The 23,031-nt window shown below is 42.2% G+C and overlaps 1 protein-coding gene and 1 non-coding gene across 18 annotated transcripts in view; both read left to right on the top strand.

Moving 5' to 3' along the window:
- Window positions 1–23,031, top strand: part of ZMIZ1 (zinc finger MIZ-type containing 1) — a 326,060-nt gene that overhangs the window by 156,851 nt on the left and 146,178 nt on the right. For all 17 annotated transcript variants that reach the window (XM_040702495.2, XM_015288283.4, XM_046942997.1 and 14 more), the window contains one exon: window positions 18,819–18,929. In XM_040702495.2, coding sequence (XP_040558429.1) covers window positions 18,870–18,929 — 60 coding nt within the window. In that variant the 5' untranslated portion in view covers window positions 18,819–18,869. The remainder of the gene's footprint in view (window positions 1–18,818; window positions 18,930–23,031) is intronic.
- On the top strand, window positions 231–329 carry MIR1590 (microRNA 1590). Its single transcript, NR_035076.2, has one exon. It is a non-coding gene; the product is annotated as a microRNA 1590 (primary transcript).

The raw sequence follows: 23,031 nt of genomic DNA, 5'->3' as shown, positions 1-23,031 counted from the left end.
ATCATGAACATCAGGAAGTTAAGGACACTTTTTTGTTTTTTGGTTTTTTTTAATATGATTTTAATTTGGGTTGGATTAAAAGTAACGTGCTTTATACCATTAGCAACAAAAAGTGCCAAGGGAATAAAGTTTTGTTTTAAAAAATTATGCGTTGTAAAGAGTCTATCATCTTCCAAGTCAGTGAAGACTCTGGTTTGTTAGGAGCTGATCCAGGCTTGCTCTGTAATCAATGGACGGAAATAGGTATCTCCAGAGAACAGTTTGTCCCACTTGTTTTTGACGTCTGTCGTAGCAAGGGACAAATTGCTCTCTGGAAGTACATTTCTCCACTGTCTACTGAAGGAACATGAATGATTAGCTGGATGGAAGTCCCTCTGTTAGATATTCTTTTTAGGTCCTTTTTCTATGGTAGAAGAAAAATCACTAACCAAACCAAGGATTTCTTGTGTGGTGTAGTGTTTTTGGTGTTTTTTTCTGTGCAGAAATCTGGACCTAACAGGATACATCAAACATACTCTGAAATGAAATTAATTATCATAGTATATTTTAAAAAGCTTTACTTGTACTCAAAATATGTGTTTTATTCCACCATACAGAAGTAGAAGGCTAGTGCTTTCTACTCTGGACAAAATTACCAAGGAGAATTTGAGATTTGGATTTTATTTTATTTTTAATTGTTGTAGATTTTGGATATATCCTCATATGTTCTTAATAGGTGCTTTGGGATTCTATAAAATGATAAAATAAATAGAGATCTATTCCACAACATTACATGGATGAGATACCTGTTCCAAAATAGAAGCAGCCAAAGATGATAGTAAATCCGTATGATCTACAACCTGGTCCCTCTAGACGTAAATTAATTACACAGCTCAACAAATCCTACCCTACATAGAAAGGTAAATGTCTTCTGGCTGTTTCTGAAGGAGGAGCAAATGCTTTCGTTTTTCTTAGCTGTTGCACTACATGTATATAACTTTAAAAGTAAAATTACTTTTTCCACTGATTTGTCTTTTTCCTTTTATATTGTACAAAATATTTATTGTTTCCTTTTTCTAGTAGAGCCTGAAATTAATTTTTAACTACATTTCTCAGTGCAAAATCCATGGCCACGATGCTCAAAGAAGGAACTGTTTATTTTTAGCTGTGCCTATGGAGCTCGTAAAGGTTTTTGTGTACATTTCCAGTTTGGTTTGGGGAGAAAAAAAACAGCAAACAAAACACTGGTGCATGTCCATTTTCTTTAATTGCTGTTCTAAAAGGTTTTAAGTAACATACTCAAACCTTGCATAATTATATATAGTGCTCAAATTGCACTAGCATGAAGCAGTACACCATTTGGGTGTTTTTAAATTTTCAGTTGTACTGTATCATTAATTCAATTTTTCCCTGGAACTTTAATTACTCAGTGTGCATTACATTTATATTTTAAGGTCCATAGTGTTTTATCAACAAAGCTTTAAGAACTGTAAGGAGTGAAATGCTTTTAGTAGTCTGACTGTCGTATTTCTCACATCAAATACATATTCTCTTCCACAACCCATGATATAATTTGAGGAGCACTACAAACTCATGGCTTTTTGATGCAGTCTTCCTGATATAAGGTTGTGCAGTCAAAACATGGTTAACAACTCTATTCAAGGTATGTCTTCATTTTGCAGTTACCAATATTAAAGTAGCCTTTTGTAGTAAATGAAAATATCTCTGACATACACAACCAGCATACACTGACATAATACAGACCTTTTGCATAGTAACATTTCTATCTGTAGTTTTAAGTTATTGAGCTGTGTTGTTTGTTTGTTTTTTATCGTGTTTTTTTAAATGCTCTTTATTGTGGGTTTTTATGGTGTTGGCTTTATGAACTGTTGACTTCTAAATGCCACACAGAGGGCATCATTTTGCATCATAGTGATAGCTAATGGAAGGGAAAACAAAAAGAAGACTTCAACTTGTAAAGAATCAGAGTTGAAAAAATGTCAGTTCTTGATGAAGAACAGTAAATGTTGGAATTACTTTGTGAGGGGGAGCTTGAAAACTGAAAAGCAATTCTTCATGACTAAGATCACCTTCGTAAAAATTAGGTTTTGTATTTCTATTGATCAGAGTAAGTTGGATGGTTCCAGGGATAATTAAACATGGGACAGGGAGACAGCTTTATGGTATTGTGTCTAGTTCATTTTTCACCAAAAATCATTATCTTAAATATTTACATTTGCGTTCAATACTTCTGTTGGGAAACATAGATCTGCAGTAACAGACTTATTTTGAGATCTGTGCAAACAGGAATTGCATGCATGTTCCTGTAAATTTTGGGCAGAAACTGGTAGTAAATTATCCAGTTACAGGTGCTTTATGCAAAGCATCAGTAATTAAGAATCATAAAAGCCTGTAGCCTATGTCTTTGTTTGTGGCTTGTATTACTAGGTGGCTTCTTGTTTAGGCTCTCAGGCTGGAAAATCTTTAAGGAACCCGATTTTGGAAAGCAGAGAGAGAACACCTGCCCTTTGAGGAAGGGTCTTGTCAAAAAAGTATCAGATCAGGATACTTGAAACGGGTCTGTGTTTCTGGTACTTGGCCTGGTCTGAGGAACCATAGAATGCACACTTGGTTTTATTAAAAAATATTATAACCTGCTATAATTTGTGGTACCCTTTTAAGCAAGGAAAGTTATGGATAATTGTTAGAACCATGCTCAGCATTTTTGTAGGCACTCTTAAGTGCAGACAGTGTTTTCTGGTTAATATTTTGAATATTTGATGTGAAAATGTAAATTACTAAAATACTCTGCATCAGGTCTTCCATTTAGCGTTATCCTTTCGCACTGCGGAGTAAACTAATGAATTACAGCATGATTACATAGCACATAATTAACTTAGTAATTAATATGCAACTGCCACTTAAACTAAAGTACTGCTTATAAAGATGTACGGCAACAGTAAATCACAGGTCAGAAGTAGCACTTTGGAATTTTCAAAAGAATGAGAGTAAATGCAGAATCACTTACAGCAGCAGAGTAAGTTAATTAAAAAACAGATTAATTGCGAATGTCCTGTTTAATTTTAAATACCTTTGCTATTTCTTTTCCCTGAAGAAAAAACAAATTTAAAGCCAAACTCATTCATTGTTTTCTTAGATGACATATTTAAAACTGAGCAGTTGTTTAGCTTTAAACTGTCCTGGTTGTGGTTTGGCATTTGTTAGTATTCCTTCCGTGCTTTGCTCTGTATAAGAGTAAAATAAAAACAATTGCTTTTCATTTTGCATTAATTCCAGCCTTCTGCCATAGTCCTTTTTCCCATGTCAAGTCAGTGAAACAAAGTGAGCCAACCTGGCTCTGTCCTTTGTCCTGCTGGTTTGCTTTGGAAGTCCCTGCATGCAAAGTGTTGCTGGCTGTTGAATGGAGCTCAAGTCTCCAGTGTGGCCTCAGTGTCCTGATACAGACCATGCCTCATCAATGGAAAATTCTGGGTGACCAAACACAGTGTGTCAAAGGCTTTTTTCAAGTGATGGTACACTTGTTGCTTGGAAAACTAGCATTGAATAAGAACTAATGGATTCAATTCCTGTCTTCAGGTTTCTTCAGGTGACATTTTATATACTGACTAACATGGAGGTCACTCTTCTCTGTACTGTAGAAGCAGAAATGAATGCTTACTGGTAGATCAGTAGCCAGAGACCACAAAAATGGTTATGAGAGCTCTTCAACACCTTTCTGAGCATCTGAAGGTGAAGGAAGATAGGAATTAGATTTTGCAAGTGCATCAGAAGCTGCAGTGTGTTATTTGGAGCTTATCATAGTACCCATGGCTTGCTTGACCTATTGGTGGATGTATCCTGCTTATTGGCTGCTTAGAAGAAATTAAGCAGGATATCACAGAATCATAGGGATTGAAAGGGACCTCTGGAGATTAGCTAGTCCATAGATTTGGAGAAGAAAAATTAATACTATTCCAGGAAAATTTGTTTTTTATTTGCTTTGTTTTTTTTGTTTGTTTGTTTGTTTTTTTCTGTCAGTCAGCTACTCAACAGGCTAATCACTAAGAAAACTGGTGGGTTAAAATGAGTATCCTGAGTTACTCTACAAGAAAAAGAAAACCTGGACATAGAGTATGCTCTACAAAATGGGGTCTAGGCAAATCGACACTGCAGAGAATTTTGTCATTTGAGTTTCATGTATCATTTACTGGGTCAATATATGAGTGAGAAACAGCTCTGTTTTGTAATCATCTGGCTTTGGTGGCTCAGAAGGGAAATGAGACTGTATGGGAGGTGTCTCAAAATGATGTGCAGTGTGTTCTTGGACATTCCGTTCTGGGCATTATGAGCAGATGTTTCTTCACTCCTCTCAAATGTCACATTTCATGCATAAGCTCCAGGGGATAATACTGGGATTCCCTGAAAGTATCCCCAGAGCTTAGCTGAACACTCTCTGAGGGAGGAGTCCCACCTACCAACTTGGTGAATGCCCTCAGGCTTCCCAAAGGCCTTCTCTCCAATGCAGATCTGAATAAGGCCAGGGGGGATGTGGCAAAAGCAACTAATGGTGAAGTAGCAGAACTTTGGGGTGGTGTTGTCCATGTGGCCTGGAAAAGTTGTGAGGGTCACAATATAAGTAAAAATGTGAGATAGTATTAGTTAAAAATGAAGAGTCATCAACATCTAATTGCATAATGACAATTGAGTTGTAGTGGTTGGAAAAAGTACACACATGATTTTAAATATCAAAAAGGAATTTCCTGTCTGTCAAATGCTCATCTTTCTATTTTAAATACCTGTGTGACTGTTCAGAAAACCTGGTGCTTAAAAATAAAATGAAAATCCACTGTTATGTAAACATAGAGAAGCTTGTGTCAGATGCTTTCATAAATTTGGCAACTGTAGAGGAATAACCAGGTATGTTTTTAACATGTTAATGTTTTTTACCTCACGTGTAGTAGATATAATATGTTGGGGTCAAATGGAAAAAATCAGCGAGCTAATGTTTCGGCCTTGGTTAGAACAGGTTCCTGTTTAAACAGGAGTTAAAGGAAGGAGTTTTGCTGTTGTTCACTTCTATCCAGGCAGATTTTTTTGTGCTGAGGTTATAATGTATGTTAACATTATGCTGACATGGACAGCCCTAGCCAATAGGTTAAAATTGTTAGGTAGTTTGTCTTTTTTGACAGATCTTGCCTCCATATCTAGCAGTTTGTGACCTTCCAACTTTGATATTTTCCTTGCCAGTGAGCGTCCTTGGAGGTTCCCTCCCTTCTGCGCCCCATCTTTGCGCTGCTTGGAGGGCTGAGCTGGTAGTGCTAAGGCTGCTGTTGTGCTCAGTGCAGAATCACTTGTTCAATTACCTAATGGGTTTTGTTAAACTAATGCTTTGAGCTAATTTAAATATTCAATTTCTCACAAATAGGGACATGGCAGTATCATATGCAATGGATCTAATTCTCATTATTTTCTCTTTGTAGTTTATGCATTCTCTTCATACCTTGAATGATTCAGAAAAATCTAGGTCAAATCTAGGCACATTCTGAATAGTAGATGTATGAAATTGCAGACTAAAATCCCCATTTCTGAAACAAATCTGCTAAATATCACTTGTGCAAACTTCTCTCCTGTGTACTGTAACATGTAGGGTTTGTTGTTCAACCTTGCAAGAAAGTGTTTACATGCCTTCATATATATAGATCCTTCCTCCCACAGCATTTCAGCCTGCTGTGTCTGCGCATGTGTACATATGGATGTAGTCGTGCGTGTTAATTTAATCAAGGGCTTATAAATAGCAACTTGGTTGGTTTTCACGATGTAAGTCGCTCATTAAAAAACCTTACACTGGCAATTTATTTTCATGGGCTGGCCAGAGAGCTTCCCAGAATTTTGCTGCTGAGACCAGGCGGGGGTTTCCTTTGGTTAGCTATGTAAGGCATCATAGTCTGTGTGATGGTCATTAGTTCTCAGCTCCAGAACAGGTGGGATATATTAAAAGCACTTGCATTTTGATATTGGGGTCTAAAGAAACTTAAGTTACAGTTAATATAAACTAATCCTTTCCATATACAGAAAATAAAACAAGAGGAAGAGAATGAAGACTATGTTCTAAGAAGTCTTTTCTGATACAGTTGGTCTGAATAGATGGTAACGGTTAACTAACCTATGGTCTTTAATGGTGCTTGAGAGACTTGAAAATAAATGAGAAAGTTATCAAATTTGTATTAATTATTTATAGAGAATGAATATCTATTCCTAACATCAGCTAGAAGAAATAGCAGGACATCATAAACAGATGTTTTTAAGATTTTCATCTTGGGGTATCCAAGAAAGAACAGATTAGGTGTTAGGGCACTGCGTGGTCCTTCAGTCAAAGGTTCAAAATTGCCTCTGCTGTCACCCTGGGGAACTTACCCAGAGACCTTACCGTAGGGCATCTGAAGTGCTTCCCATGATAGAAGTGATGAAACATCCACAGGTGTAGTCAGGAGCAAGTTTAGCACCCCATATGGAAGGCAGTGTTTGAGTGGGGGATCTTCCCACTTACCTTTTCAGAAAAACAATGGTTTTGTTGCTCAGCTTTACAAAGCAGTTTGGAGGTTACAGATACTGAACAGCAGATGTAGGTTTATAGGAATAGACAGTGGAAAATAAGTCACAACTTCACTAGATGATGACATGCATCCCCCTAAATTTTTTCATGTCCGCTGAAGGCAGTAAAAAAAAATCTATGTGCAAACCAGATCCCTTCACTTAGAAAATGAAATGGAAAAGAAGGTGCTAAAATGCAGCCACTCAAGGAAGGTGAGAATCAAGAGCAAAGAATAAGGGAGAAGTTGAGCGGAAGGAGTTTACCTTTGTGTTTGTTTAGAAACTGTCACAGCAACAGGTCTCCCCTTGAGCTCACCGGGGTGAGAACGTGGTGTGTCAGCGTGCATTCAGAGCACAGCCCCAGCCATACTGCACCTTGCAAAGAGGAGCCCATGTCACTCTCATGGAATCAACGCACTGGTTTACATGGAGCTGTTGCACTCAGCCATGCCTGCTGAAGGCTCTGCTGCCAGCACTGCCAGCTCTATGCCTGTCCCCAGTGCATCACGTTTGATCAGTATGAAAGCAGCTCCAGAGTATGTCTGATCAGGCCAGATTCAGAAAAATAGGAAGGCTACGAAGTTGACCTGGAGTGCATAGTTTTGCCCCTGGGAACAGAGAATAAAAGTGTGTAGCTTTTTTAGGTCTGCTGCACTGTACTGGAACAAGCATTTAAACAAAAAAATAAGGAAAGATATGAGTAGCAGGCAAGAAAATGCCATCTGGCCTTAAATTACTTTAATCTAGATGTCATCTGGATGTATAATGCAAGTTTATCAGGTTAATTTAATTCTATATCTGGAAGTCTGGCTGTATATTAGAATTTCCAGGAAGAATAATATGTATTAGCTGTTTTTTTCCTTACCTCACAGTTATACATACATTACAGATTTTATTTTATCGTTTATCGTTGTTTATGTTAAATTATCCCATTGTAACCATGGTTTGAATTGTGATTTGTGTGTCAGGCACTGTATGTGCATTTAGTGGGGATAACATCTACCCTGAGGAGCTCTTGGTGTACTTGGGAAGCCAAGGGAGCTGAGGAAGTGAAGTGTTGGGTGGCTGCTAGCTGGGAGCGGAGCTCAGAGCTCGGTTCACAGGGCTGTCTTTGCCCTGCGGGTATGGGAAAAAGCTTCTGGGCAGATACCTTGTAATAATGATGTGGTATGAAAACACAAGACAGTCTAGGTATCTTAATTTGTGGGCCGCACTGTAAATAATTCATTAGGAATCGCATTTCTGTTTACATTGTCTGTAATAAAGAAGGGAAAGCTTCATGCTTTGCTTCCTTCAAGACGACCATTGCTGGCAAGGACTTCTGAGGCTCGCTGCCCAGCCGGTCCCATTGGCAATGCCATGGCCTATGCCCCCCTCTCCTCAGCAGGGTACCCTTTGATGCCTAGCCTTTGTCTTCGCCAGGGTTTTCATTCGAGCCCAGTTTAGCATTTATACAGTTGCCAGAGCAAAACACTTGAAAGGATTTTTAAATACTTTTTCAGTGCCCATGTTGTGTTCCGCCAAATGCCAGTTTGGATTTGCTCACCTGATGGTGAGACCTAAGGGAGGGAGAGCTAATAGAGATCCATCCTTCCAGAAGAATTGCTACTGATGTCAGTTCTCGATTGTCCCAAAAGGTGTGTGGATGGTGAGTGAGGTCTTTTGGTGTGGAATTTGTCACAGTTTTGAAAACTGTGTTGTCAGTGAATATTTTTGATAGTGTGAGATTTACTGCGTGGTACGTGTAAAATTCTCCGCGTCTATTAAGTAGGTATGTGACATTGGCACTCCTCACAGACCAGATTCTAGACATAAAGGTCATCCCAAATGGTAAGACAGTTAGAAAGCACTGGGGGCAGTATGGGCTACCACTGGTGTTTCAGCAACAGTCTTTCCTGTTGGCAGCAGGCTTAGCTCCATGAAGCTCCTGCAGCACTTTGTGCCCTGGGCATGTAGGAGAATTTCAGCTTTACTGGAATTATGGGCAGTTATAAGAAAAGCAATAGTGACATTGTAGATAATGAAATAGTAGGCATATGTGCAGTTTTGACTTCGTTGGAGTGAAGGTGCTGCAGTTGGAACTACTTTTTAAATTGCACTGTTTTCAAAATGAACGATGAGATGTCAAAAATATGTCTGGGCTTCCTTATAAAATTCCAGTATTTGCATTGTATGTACAAGAAACCTTTTCCTTGAGGGATACACAATCATTTGGTTCCCATGTCCAGTCTGGAACATTTTACTCAGACTGTCAACAAGGTTTCTTTATCATTTAGGAATTGTTAGGCACTTGAAATACTGGACATTTGTCTGCAGGGCAATTCAGTAAAACCAAATACCGTGGTTTTTAGTTTGTTTCCTACATACTCTACAGTCTGTAGGAATTTTTATGGAATGGTTCTCAGGTCAGCTGTCTAAAAATGAAGAAGATAAACTAGTGCAAAAACTATAGTTTTGTTGTCTAGATGTCTGATATCTTTAGTTTAATTAAAAATATTTTTTAATGAAAGCCCGTCTCCCCCTGGCACTAATTTGCCGTAATTTGAGATAAATAGACCCCAGAAGCAGTGAAAAAAATTAGAATTCTGCTGCCAGTGACTACTCTGTTTCTCTGGCTACAGAAGTTCACAGCCATCTAATTTCTACCTTCTTTCTTCAGCTATATTTAGCCCTTATGGGTTTTGCTGGTCCTCCTGGAATTTATCTTGCTTCCATTCTGGGAAGTTGGGTAAATCTTTACTTAAATTTCATCAGAAGAGATGGGGATAATGGTAGATCTCAGAGTTATTAGAGCCCATGTCCCAAAGCAGCAGTTCGGTTGCTCCGTTCTCTAGAGACTTTGTTAATTGAGGTAATGCTTTTCTTCTTCCTCCTCTCTTTCCCTGAGTGATTTTCTCCAAGAGCGGTGCATTCCCTGGTGACATAACAGAAATTACTGGTCCTGGGAGCAGTTCTTTGGTTCTTATAGGACTGAAGAAAAGGAGAATAAATCTTATGTTTATAGACTATAAAGAGAAAATAACTACTTTAAGTGATTATATGCCTTCTTCATGATGCTGATCTCGCTGAGAAAAAAGAGTTTAAACTTGTCCTCACTCGTGTTTTTGGTACATGAGGTTGTGGGCATGGGGATTGCTAACGTTGTTTCTGGAGCCACCGAGTAGTGGGGAATACAACTCGTGAGGATGCAGTATCACAGGAAGAAATCGGCAATTTCCTTCAAATGCCGCAGTTCAACTTCCAAAACATGCCTGGCTTCATCAGATAAGGAAGAGGGCATTCGGTGTCAGAATGCAAATTCTTCTCATTTCTAATTCACAGCGGACTTGAGATGATCCTTGCTAGGAGCCTTTCTTTAGGGTGATGCAAGAGGCTTTGGCCCCCATTTGTTGCATAGCAGGGTGCCTGGTTCCAGGGGGATGTTATGGGAGCACAGCAAACACAAAATAACAACTTATCTTTCTGATAGTTTGTTGGTAAATTGTTACAAATATTTCTGCTTGTGCCATTCCCCTCTGTCCTCCTTTCCTCTTTCTGAGGTCATCTGTGTACAGATTTGGCTGTTAACCACTTCCTCTGGACCTTCAGTAAATATTTATTAGTTTGTCTTCTGTAGCTCCTTTTTTAGGTTTGAAACAAGTAACTCGAATAAGTCCAAACCATCTGGCTTCCTTTTGTAGCTGATTGATGTCTGGCAAGATGAGGGGAAAGTTTGCAGTTCATATGCGTTCTTTCTAGACAACTCTGTGTGCTCAGCCCTGAAAATGCATGTAAGTCAGATCATACTCTCTACACTTCATGCCTATGGCAGCATTCTGTAAGCAAACACAAAGAATTTTCAACAGACACTTCAGGTCTTAAGACAAAATGTCTGAGAGAAGCATGCTTTCTTTGGGTAAATAAGTGCACGTCATGCATCAGAACGCAAAGGTGTTTCAATTCTTATGCTCACTTCATTTCCTCTGCACTAAGCCCAAAAGGTGAGGAAGAGATGCTAGATTCTCAGTTAGGAGTTTGCAGTTTCTCAGTGAGGTGGTTGGTTTGTTTGTTTGTTTGTTTCCAGCATTTGAGTGATCAGTATTATAAAATGACACAGCAAGCTTTTAGGGATGCAGCTCTTAGGGATGGCTCGTTTGCTTATAGCTGTTCCGATGAGGATTAGTATTGCTTACCTGCAAGTACCAGCCCGTTTAATAAAGCACCACAGCAAGAGGCTGCTGCTGTGGAGCTGTCAGTGTTTGCTCTCACAGGTCTGTGGAGTGAACAGAGCCTCTGAGAGCAGCTCCAGGCTCCCCAGGAGCACACTTCCCTGCACTTCTGCCTTTAATTTTGTGTCATTACCTCTTGCTGTTATAAGCTGTCCTTTTCCCTCTCTGCTCTCCCTAAAGATAACAAGATGACAGAGCTGAGGGCACGAGGAGCTGGGTGGAATGCAGTGCAGGGAACCAACCTTGTAATAGAAGTGTGTAGCAGGGCAATTACGCTGGCCTGTGTGCAGTGCAGCTGCTCCTCTGGCCCTGGGGAACCCTTTCATTTCAGCCAGCAGGGGACAGTCCCTGGTGCTGGCCGTACAGGGAGATGGTCCTCATGCCTCAGGCCTGGTGCTGGCCATGCAAGGGGCAGTCCCCGTCCCTCAGGCCTGGTGCTGTCTGTGGAGGGGTATGGTCCCGGTGCCTCAGGCCTGGTGCTTGGCTGTGCTCCACTCATCCAGGCTCGAGGAAGCACTGTCCAAAGGAGAGATGCAGTGTTAGTGTGTCCCTGCAGTCCCTTGCTCGGAGGTTATTTTTATTTTCATTTCTTGAAGCTCAGGTTATACTGCAGCACTCAGTGTGCTCCCAGCCAGCCCTGCTACCTTTGCTGCTGTAATCAGGCTGCAGATGTGCTTCATGATGGAACAACTCCTGCGCACGCCGCTCCTCCCAGAGGAGGCCAGCAGGCCTGCTTATGCAAGCTGTCAGGCTGCCTTTTTTTTTTTTTTTTTTCCAACAGCATGTGTGGGTTTGCTTTGTGTGCATCCGGCTGGCTGTTCGTGCCCGCATAGAATAGGCTCTGTACAGAAAAACGCTCCCGAGCAGAGGGCTATGGAAAAGCGTCCTCAGCACCAGCCGTGCTGCCAGCCCAGCCGGCTCCAGCCCCCATAAATGAGCGCAGCCCCTCCCGCTCGCTGGCCAGCCGCTGGCAGCCTGCACAGGCAGGCGCACGGACGCGCCTTCCCTCGCTCAGTCAAAGATGATAGAAAGTCTTCTGGGGATTATTGCACATTTGTAGAGCAACAATGGAAAGCAGCACAGCACAAATCGCTATTCTGCCTCACCCAGCGTAACAAATGGTGCTTTGTCTCACATCTGGCCCGTCTTAATAGCTCAAAGCCAGTAGCAGTAGCTATTTAGCAGCTTATAGTAAATAAAGCTTTATTAAAACCACTTCCTTTTTCAAGTGTTTAATGATTAAAATGGCCTTTCACCTGACATTTTATGCTCTCTTTTTTTCTTTTTTTTTCCTACGAGCACTGTATCTAGCAGGGAAAATAGAATAGTTGTCATGGATAAACATTAAACTTTTTTTGCAGTTTGATTCGTGAAAGGAAAATAATATTTAGGAACGTTTTTGCAAATGATTCCATTGAAAAGCAGGCTTAAATTGGAGACCATTTGCCGCAGCATGCAGGTACGTGGATGTGGTTCTGTGCAGAGCTGCATAGCACCTTTATAGTTTGAGGTCTGTCTCTTTCTTGCTAGGAAAGAGCACTGTTTGGAACAGTGCAGAATTAATGCAATAATAAGAAATTAATAGTGTTAAACTATGTTCTGATAGCTCAAAAAACAACTTCTAAAACACTGTCTAATGTTTAAAAAGAAAGAAAGAAAGACGAAAAAGAAATTAGCAGGCTAGGTGGAATCTGGAATCAGGCAGCCGTTGTCTCAGTTCCCCACATCCCTGGGCGAGCAGTACGCCCCGAGCGCAGGGACGTGTCTCAAACGCGTCGTGGGAGGCAGCAGACGGGGCTGCGGGAGGGCAGGAAGGCTGGAGCGCCGCGGCCTTGCAGCGCCCCCTGCTGGCGCGGCGGGGACACTGCCGCCTCGGCGCCCTGGCCTCGCTGCCCCTCGCCTTCCTGGATTAATTAGCCAGCGCCGTCCTCTGCTGCCCTCGCTCTAGCTTGCCTTGTTGCTTGATCAGAGTCGCTTATTAGATAAAAATCGTCTGCCCTCTGTTACGACCCTCAGCGTACAGGAGACATAGAGGAAATTATTAGTTTTAGCTGATTGAATCAACAGTATGAGCCAACTTGCGTTCTGCGGTGGGATGGGCCTGAATGAGAGGAAAAGAAGATATTTAAAAATTGCTGTGGTTCAGTTCCTCCTTAGGGAACAATTTTCTACTTCTCTTACTCTCTCTCCTACTCGATTACTGACTGACTATTTTTTTTCTGTTTCTTTATCTCACCCATTTTCCATTGAGTAGTTCCAAACGGCTCCAAAGAAGATCCTTTCAACTATAATGCCTTGCCAATGTACCTGACCCTTGTAAAAGCAGGAGCACAGCACCTCCATGTTATTCTGTGAGCACCGGGGTGCCTGGCTGCTGCCCGTCTCTTACAGCACTGTTCTTATTCTCCCTGCTCAGCAGAGCAGCTGTAGGAGCTCTGCCGTTACCCCTCTGAAGGAGAAAAATGAAGAGAATGTGTTTGTTTCCTTTTGCCTTTCCTTTTCGTTGTTCCACTGGAATTTTAGCAGAATTATTTTTGGAACCATTTTTTCTCTTTTGTAGTGATCACATTATTTGTTCATCTCTTTGTTTCCATGTCTTAAAAAAAAATAGCAAATAATGTCCTGAAGAGGTTCAAATCAGCTGTTGTTCAATGACATATGCTTTTACGTAGCCTAATAGCACATGATTTATTACCCAGTAGATACACTAGCACGTTCTTGGCATTCCAAGCAGCTTCTCTAATGACCTCAAAATGGCTTAATGGGGGAAAGGATTTGCTAAAATTATTTACTAAAATATTCCTGGATTTGTCAGGAAGTGGCTCAGGTCAGAGGCAGATGCCGGTGCTCAGGCATGGCAGGGCTGCATCACCTGCACTGCCTTATGCTGGACAGGGGCAACAAGTTCTCTGGGAGCTCTCCTGTTATCAGTCCTGTAGAGGGAATGGGGGAGGGAGGTGGGAGAGAGACAGCAGCTTCACTGCTGCTTGTTTCCAACTGTCTCTCTGAGCAAGGCTTATCCAAACTCAGAACTAGAATCGTATTTACTTTCAAACTGTAGTGTTTTCTGAAATGTCAGCGTTTTGAAACAGTGATGAAATGCTGTTTTTTTTTTTTTTTAAAGACTGGTAGAGAACACCTTTTACTGAATTGCTCTTCACAAATCCGTTACCAGAAGTCCGATTTCTGGTTGAGTATTTGCAGACTTGTTGCTTGAATTTTTAGCCAACGTAGCGTAGCAGAAGCTTGTGAAATTTCCTTTTAGCTGCTATGTGATTTCATTATTTTTTAAGATAGAAGAGTATTTTGTAGGAATGGTTTAACAAAAAGGATTCCATACACTTAGGGTTAAAAAAGAAATAAGTGTCTAACAGGTCGATACATCTGTTCCTTTAAAAAAACACATTCTCCATTTTTGAGACATCATAAATATGTAAATGAGGGCTCTTTAATTACTGCCTAGGGCTATAAACTCGCATGCTAGAGGGGAGGGAAGGAGGAAGGCAAAGAACAATTCACATATTTTCTTTTTTATTTTTTTTAAGAGCAAGAGAGATTGGGTCTTTACCACAGAAAAGACAGCAGAAGAATGGGGCTTTTTATTGCTGAACAACCAGAAGGTGCTGGGAATACTTCTTTTTTGTTGATCCTCTTGGATGGAGCCAGCATATAAAGCAGCGGCATACAACCTCTCTGGCTAATGTGTGCATGGAACAGAGGGGATTTGTTATGAAGCACCCTGTGCAATTCCCTTCTCTGTGCTGTTCTGTCAGAGCCCTTAATCCTGATCAGCAACATCCCCTGCTGTCCCCTGAGCCACTTGCTGTGCCTGAATCTTAGCGTGGTTTCCAGCACCGATGCCCCAGAGGCGAGCACGAGAGCCTGCAAAGTCACTTCACCCATGACCTGATAAGCGCTCGGCACTTAGCTGGGTGCAAGGCTGCCCTTCTGCTGCCCCACCGGCCTTTCTGTATCTTAAGCACTGTTATTCTCCAGTAAGATGATCTTGCTGCCACTTTCAAAACAGTACGAGTTTGGCAGAAAAGACGTTTTTGATATTTCAGGATGTGAATGTGCCCGTGGGGATCTGGACTGGTGTGCAGAAGTATCGCTGCAGTAGGTGTAGCTACTGGAATGTAGTGCTGCTAATATTTTTTCCAGGCAAAACAGCCTGGTGTCAAAACACTTACTCTGCTTTGGTAAAACTTGAGATCTATATGATAATTTTCACTTCCCTCGTTTCATCTCTTAATTCTAACTGAGGTCTACAAAAGAATAATTTCCAGAAAATAATGGTTTCCTGCTAATGAGTTCCACTTTTATTATAGCAGGAATGACTTAGACCCAGTAGGCTCACTGATTTTTTTTTTTTTTTCCTATTTGATGCCCCTTTGATGTATCCGATGGAGAGGTAAGGGTAGGTCTAGGGAGCAGAAGGCAGGACCTTCTGAGTGCAGAGTAAGCATTTGTGTTGTTGTATGCGGTGAGCCCTCCTACGCAGTTTTGGTCATTAGGTTTGTGAAACGAGTATTCCCTGACCATGGTCATGGAGGAAGGAGGGCTTTTCTTTACCAGAAGGGAAGAAATGAACTGAGCTGGAACAAGCTGTGAGCTGGAGGCTGTGAAGGGATAGTGGCTGTCTGCCAGCATGGGGCAAGGGGAGGGCTGATTGTGCCAGAGAGCAGTGAAAGGGGTGGAAGTGAGAGTACTCCTAGCTACCAGGAAAGGGGTGAGTCAGAGCATGCTTTTCAGTGCAAGCCACTGTGTTGAAAGCAGAGCTGATCAGTTTGCAGAAGACATGGTATGACCTGTCTGTAGGAGCGCAGGGGCTGCCTCCCAGTCCTGCCCCTGGACATCCCCTTGGCTGCCGTGCCTTGCAGTTTGACAGCTCTGCCCTGTCCTTCTGCAGATGAGCTTTGGGAAACCTCTGCGTATGAGAGATGTGACCATTTGGACAAATACAACAGTAAGCTGGGCTCAGGTAGCTGATAGCAAGCTTCTTTTTTACTTACTGTTAACTGCAAGGCACACAATTCATGTGCTATTGTATATACAGTCCATAAATCAACATGCAAGGTTTTTAGGCATGAGTGGCAGTACACAAAGGCAAGTCATGGTCATTTTCTGTTTGAAATCACTCTGCCGTTTCCCAGCCCTGAAGTATGTTGCCAGCAACACCAGAGGCAGCTCCTGATGCAATCTGCCCTGAGTCTGAGCACTGCTGCGTCTGGCTTTACTTGGGAACCATTCTTTCTTGCAGTGTAGAGTATGGATGCGTATCAGTTGATTGGAAACAATGCTTTTTTCAACTTAGTTCCTGCTTTCCCTATGTGACTGCATGACAATGAGGAGTTTGTATCGGTGATGCCAATAAAATACAAATCTTGTGACAGCAAGAAATATGATATTTTACCTGGTGGCTTGTTAAGCGCAGACATCCTGACGTCTTTATTTAAAAAAAAAATATGAAATCTTGTATTTTTCTTTTCTTCAAATATTTCAACAGGAGACCTATGCACATGTGAACATGTTTGTTTTCAACATGCTCTCCACCTTTCTCGATGGTCAATTAAAATGCAGATGATGTGTCCTGGCTTGTAAGATGGATCACTGCTGAAGTGGTGTCATGTCTGGGCTAGCTTATCTCTTGATAAATACCTCTGCTGTCCACTGAGAGATTAAACTTCATGGCTGCTGAGGTTTGTTTGGGGTTCTTACAGGCAGCTAAGACTGCCTTACTTACTTCTAATAAAAAATATCAATTCACATTTTCTAAAGAAACTTTAGATGGTGTTTGCTATTGAGAAGGTTGCAGTGGTGTAGTCAAGCGATTACACCTGTATGTGAAACTGGCTTTACCATTTCATGAGTATTATAATTTATTGACAGGAATGCTTTCCTGAATGCTCTTGTCTCTAGAGTGGGGAGATCAGGAGCTTGAGCTGCTGTTGTAAGACCTCATTGAGCTGTCTAGCAGAAAAGATTTCTTTCCCTGAGCCTAATCTGGCAGGAGCCCCAGAGGGACGTTATCAATGAGGCACAGCGGTGCGGGGTGTTGAGCGCCTGACAGTGAGGGCCGTCTGGCCGTTACAGCCCTGTGCTTGGGTTGGGGGCTGTGGGGTGGGAAAGCTGTACTCCTGAGCTGGGTGCAGGCAGTGCCAGGCTGTGCCGGGTGCTTTCTGGGGAGAGCGGTGAGCAGCCAGCTCCTCCAGTGGGGCAGATACCTGTAGGAAATCTGCTGCCTCTTCTCTTTTTGGAGAGGAACTTTGCCCTGGCCAACCCTCTGAATAACAAAACCGCTGGGTGCCTTGGTAAGGTTCCTGAGCTAGCCCAGCACCTTGCTTCTGCTAGCGTAAAGTTGTATACAAGTACAGTATTTGGTTGTGAACTCCTGAATCTGTGCTGGCTGACCATTCTTGAGCACAGGGAGGCAGCTTCTTATGCTGTGCCACTCTGTGACAGTAGGAGGATGTGGGAATTTGTAGGCTAAGACTGGTTTCGTGTTCTAGCGTGCAATATTTATGGTTTCATTTCCATTTTAGATGCCATGAAAGTGATTGAAGCAGGCAACTTTATATATGTATGTGTGAAGCATCTCTCTGCCCCTCACTGAGAAGTGAGTTCTAGGAAAAAAGCACTTAAATCTGCTCAGCTTATTAAGTGCAGGCTGGAGTCCCATGTGATTCTGCTTAAAACATAAATAAATGGGAGTTACAGTGCAGAGTGCTGGGTAATATGAAATACGGGTAGAAACTGGCGATTAGTTGTTGGCTCCTGTCTGTGTGATCTGTTGTTGTACTGCTACAGAAGAAGACAGATTAAGGCCAGAGAGGGCAGGAATGGCAAGAAGGGCTCCCTCGTGCTCACCTGCCTCTTTATGTCTGACACTCCAGGTCTGAGCTGCAGTGGGATTTTGGCCATCCCTGCCTTGCAAGGCCAGGGCTCACTGCAAGGCCAGGCCAAGTGAGAGGAGAGGTGCTTGGCATGCCCTACTCTGCTTTCCCACCCACCCCAGCTCCAGGCTCGTGCATATGAATGTGAAGGGTGATGGAACATGCAGCTCAGGAGAAGTATTCCCAAATACAGGGAGCACGGGTGTGCACAGTTCTGTACCAGCACTGCACTGGCATAGCAAGCACAGCAGGGTGCTTAGGGGACCACAGATCCTTGTGTCTTGTTGTTGCCAGTGCTCATCTGGTGATTTTCTACAGCTGTAGCAACCATTAAGGTGCTACAGCTACAGAGAAGTTGTCTCCTAACTTGACTCTGAGCTTTCATTTCCATTTTCTAGATAATTTCTTCTAAAGTCATAGAAAAGTCTTAATTTGCCTCAGGTGTACAGCTTTGTACTGAAGAATGGAGGACATGTTCAGTCAGAAGCAGCAAGTAGTTTGTTCATATTCCCGTATCAGGAGATCCCAGTTCTTTCAGAAGATGGGAGCTGCCCAGATCCTCATTGGGAAACCAGCCCTGAAGATGTGGGGCTGTGCACCTGGAGCTGTTAGTCCTCCAGGGGGGCCTGAGTCATGAATCCCACTCCTTTGTCTGCCACTGTCACAGCCTTTTCAAGAGCTTGTTAAATTGGTCTGCCAGTTTTAATATCACAGGACATCCAAAGCATACCTTTTGCTTTTATTTTCAGTATAGAACTCCAGAGCCTACATATTATTTCAGCCAAAAACCCAAGTTTTTGTTCCCTTTAGCCACATAATATTCTGCCACATCCCATCTATTTAATATTCATGGGTGATGTTTTTTCCTAGAGGAAGATTAAGAATTATCCCCATGCCTTTGGCCTTGCAAAACCCAAACTGTCATTATTATTGTGGTTATTATTACTATTGTTGTTATTTTCATCTTGCAACATGACCAGGTGTTCTTGCAAGCAGTTCTGCCTCATTTCTTTAGTGATGTTCTCAGCAGTGTCACCTGGGAGGACAAACCTCTGGCATGTAGATCTCACAGTCACACTCACTGTAGGAGGGGTAGAAGTGCATGGACTGTGCTCAGTGATCTTTATTGTTTTTTTTTGTCTTGCAGATTGAGGGATTTTAATGGCTTTCAGGTAGAAGCCAAGTGGAGACAATCAAAATGAACTCTATGGACAGGCACATACAGCAGACCAATGACCGGCTGCAGTGCATAAAACAGGTAAGCTGAAGGCGAACATGGTTACTCCTAGAACATTGTGTGTTGTATGGCAGGTCACGATGAGCATTATGGTCACCTGCTGCATGGTGGATACCCTGGCCTTTTGTGGGGAGGAAAGTGGGAGTGAGACATTGTAAAATGACTGCAGAGAAGAATATCTGCTGCTGGTATCTAAACCTCAAAAGCCAAACTTTCCATTTCACCTTTCTGAAGAGCCATCAGTTTGGAGATTCACTAAATCAGTGAGGTAATGTTCACAGCCTGTTTTCCCCTGTTGCCTGAGCAGTTTTCTCTGGCTGACTATTTGGTAATAATTCCAGCCACAACAGATTTAGATGCTAGTCCATCCTGCTGTCTCTGTTCTATATTTGTGTTAACCAAGTGCTTTGGGACGTATGCATATTTATTCTTGAGGGAGTACAACACTTTGCTACTCATAGATTTCCTTGTGTGGTGGATTCAAGAACCTTAAATCAAAGGAATTGTCAAAAAATAGGCATGAGGATGGTACTGCATCAGTCTAGATCTCTAAACTTTTTGTCTGCTTCCATTCTCCATTACGGTTTGTTATGTTTGCCCATGTATTCGTAGAGGTTTATGTTATCTGGAATACATTTTAATGCAAACAACAGAAAAAATGTGTTTACTTGCAAGTCTAGCCACGTAGTTGCTTTGGCAGGATATGAGAAAAAGAGCAGAGTTTGAACCAGTCATTTTCTCTCCGTGTTTCCTTCACATGAGAGGATTTCAGAATAAGTTGAACAAAGCTAGTTGGTATGTCAGGGAGCAGAAATAGGAAACTGTCCCTGCAGAATTGCTGGTCATAGTCCATCCTTGGCCTGAGTCTGTGGTGGCTGTTTTTTAAAAATCTCTTTTTTTGTCACTCTGTGGTGAAATTTAATGCATCTCATGGCTGTTTAAAGGCCTGAGGGAAATGAATTTTGGAATTTCATCCCTGTTCCTTATGAACTCTCTGGTTCAGAAAAAGCATGCTCTTTACTGTCACAAATTGGTGTCCTTCTTGGCCATCCTAGCCAGAGGATGAGGAATGAAGTGACTTACAGAACAATTTAACCTTCCAGTTGTAGGAACAAGCCTTCAGATCTAGTGGAGACAAATGGAAAATGCTCTTTAGTTCTGGCTTCTAGAGCTGCCAGTTTTTGTACATAGAGAATTTGTTATTTTAATACAATAAAAGAATGTCTAATTACTTTTTTTTTTTTAACAGTATTAAAGAGAGATTTTTTTTACTATGTAATGGATGCTTTGTCAGTTAGTGGTTTAACTTCATTTATACTGTGCTGGTTTATACAGGCAACTAGGATATATTTCTTCAGCAATGAAGGCAGAGAGGAGGGGAGGAAGGTCAGACTTTCCACCGTTGGTGGAACATTCTTGGTTTGGTTTGATCCTGTCTGGAGCAAATCTGTTGGACAGGGCATGGTTGCATAGTTGCTCTGTTCTGCCAGACAGCAAGAGATGCCTAGCAAGGAGTTTCCTGCCTGGGAGCGGTTGCAACTTTAATGTCCCCTTTTCCTATAAAACCCTGAATCAGCGAGTATGAGTATTCTTATTTTCAATCCACGACAAAAAATAGTTAAGCAAGCCAGTGGCTTACCACCACAAATAGTGCATATAGTGCATATTTTTTGTGAAAGTTGCAGTGCTTGAGGTTTAACCTGAGAGCAATAACTCTTGTTTGATATGGTCTTGAATTTATCAGAGACCCTTCTTTCTCACAGTTCCAAAATCTTGGGAAGGGAGAGAGAGAAACAGACTAGCTTTTCAGAGGAGACTCTTCTGTCACAGAGCCATAATTTTCCAGCTCTGAGACGTTTTACCTTGTTCTTTGAGACAGGTCATTAGCTGGCACAATTAGCTTAGTGCCATGGCAAGGCATTGCCAGTTCATCCATGGAGAACCAGACCACACACCGTTACATGCAGTACCTTGCCAATGTACCCTCACCAATTTTTTGGGTTTAACAGCAAGATCAGACAGAACTCTGCCTGTTTTTTCCCCAGTCTTTCACCCTTTCTTCCCAGCCTGTGAACAAAAAAGCAGTGCTGCTCTCCCGAACAGGCATGTGCTTGCAGGCGGCTTAGCGCAGCAGCAGCTGAACTAGGGGCAGAAGCCGCCCTCCCTTGGCACCCAACACCCACCCATCCGATAGCCTTGCTGTCAGCCAGGCTCACGCGGTCAGCCCCGCAGAGCCTGCCCAATCGAGACACCTATAAATGGCTCTCCCAGCGCCTGGGCAGGCAGATCAGGTTGCAGCCCAGGCTGCTGGCTTCCAGCTCTGACTCATGAGACGCCCACAGTGTCCTTGCTGACTTCTGTTTCAGGATCAAGGTTGTGTTTTACTTTTATCTTTTTTTAGCGTTTTCCAGCTACAAAACCAAAACTTGTATATGATCAGCTAGTTAGGAAATGAAGAGCGCGTGTGTGTTGAGAACTGTTTCAGAAGAGATGAAAGGGCAAACTGAAGAGGTGGCTGTGTGTTTACACTTAAAAACCAGACTTCTGTGGAAGGCTGGAACAGCCTGTGTGGTCTCTTTGTAACTGATTCCCTCACTATTTGTAAGTGTATGTGCTTTAAAATCAAACACTTTTTTTAATGTTCTGTGGAAAAAGCCAAAGTAACAGTCTTCCCCTAACACATGCAATTAGTTTGTCATGACACCAAGGGCTCTTAAGGGTGTGCTGAAGGAGACTGGATCTTCAGTGTGCAGGCTTCTTATCTGGAATTTTTTGTCCACGCAAACAAAACTGTGAAAGGCTTTGTACTCAGCAGAGGCCCAAAGGCCCCCGAGCTGCCCTGCACTGACAGCCTGTTTCCTGGCCAGCATTGCTGGCCTTGGAGAGCCACCACAGCCGCCATTACAGGGCAGGAGCACAGAGCTGCACCTCAAGGCCTCACGGAGCCCAGGGCTCAGGAAGGCTCCAGAACTGACTAATTTTCTTACCCACTTCCTCACAACAGCATAGCAGCCCAACAGTGCAGTTTTATCCAGACAGTTTTTGTTATTTTTCTTTTGTAACATGAGCAAATACCAGGCAAAATCAGGAGGCTGCAGTCCCGCTCGTGTCTATCCTCATTCTGATGGGTCCAACTTTCAGAGGTTCAGGGTGTTTCACATCTAGGGACTTCTAGATTTGTTGTCTCTGCTTGCTGGCGGTCAGTTTGGAAGGTTTCTACACATCTCTTGGGAAATTTTTGAAAAGAGAAAGATAAGGAAAATCTCTGTGTAAGTAGAATGGCAGCCACCCTTTCCAGGTGTGAGATCTCCCTGTTTCACTAAGGGCAGCCATCAGGGCAGGTACTGGAGCTGTGCTGAAGTTTTAGCAATGGGTTAGAGGGAAGTATGGGCAAGTTCTCTGGTGTCAGAAGTGTTTGATTGTGTTGAGAACAGAGGGGGTTGTTTCTGCCACATGTGTCATGTTACATCAGGGCACATCGAGCAATATATCCTCAGATGATGCTGGATCACTCAATGAACCAGGCTTAATTGGAGGCACACATCACACTGCTGGTTTCTAGAAAGAGATTAGCATTTCTCCCCTCCCTCCCTCAGGAAGGCTTGTTGAATTGCTGCAATTGCTGTGCTTTATAATGCCTCCTGAGCCGTTCAGAGAGAGATGCTAAAAGTTGTAATTACTGTGTGTTTGCGTTGATCTTTTCTTTCTCAGACTGGAAACAAACAGTTCCATTTCTTTTATCATTCAGCAACTTGGTGTTTGGCTGCTCGCTTGCAATTCAGAGGAAAATAGAATTCTCTTTATTTTTACATAGCTGTTAGCATTTAAGCCCTGAGATGTTCAAACTAATCCTTCTGCTTTTCAAAATTATTGCTGCAGATTCATGTAAATGCTCAGCAGTCCTAAACGTGTCATTTTTAATATATTCTGGATGGGCTAATATGGGTAGATATGAAATTATAGCTGAAAAGGTTTTAATAAAGCTTCATGAAAATTTCATTCTTCATGAATTTTGAAAATTAGAAGCCTTCCTATGAAGGGCATATTTATTTAGAATGCATATTTTTCAGGTTGAAACCCCCATAAAATGTTACCGTATTTTAAGCAGCTAAACATGAAATAA

Source organism: Gallus gallus, chromosome 6, assembly GCF_016699485.2.
Source record: "Gallus gallus isolate bGalGal1 chromosome 6, bGalGal1.mat.broiler.GRCg7b, whole genome shotgun sequence".
NCBI classification, from domain to species: domain Eukaryota; kingdom Metazoa; phylum Chordata; class Aves; order Galliformes; family Phasianidae; genus Gallus; species Gallus gallus.
This window is presented reverse-complemented; position numbering and strand designations above follow the sequence as displayed.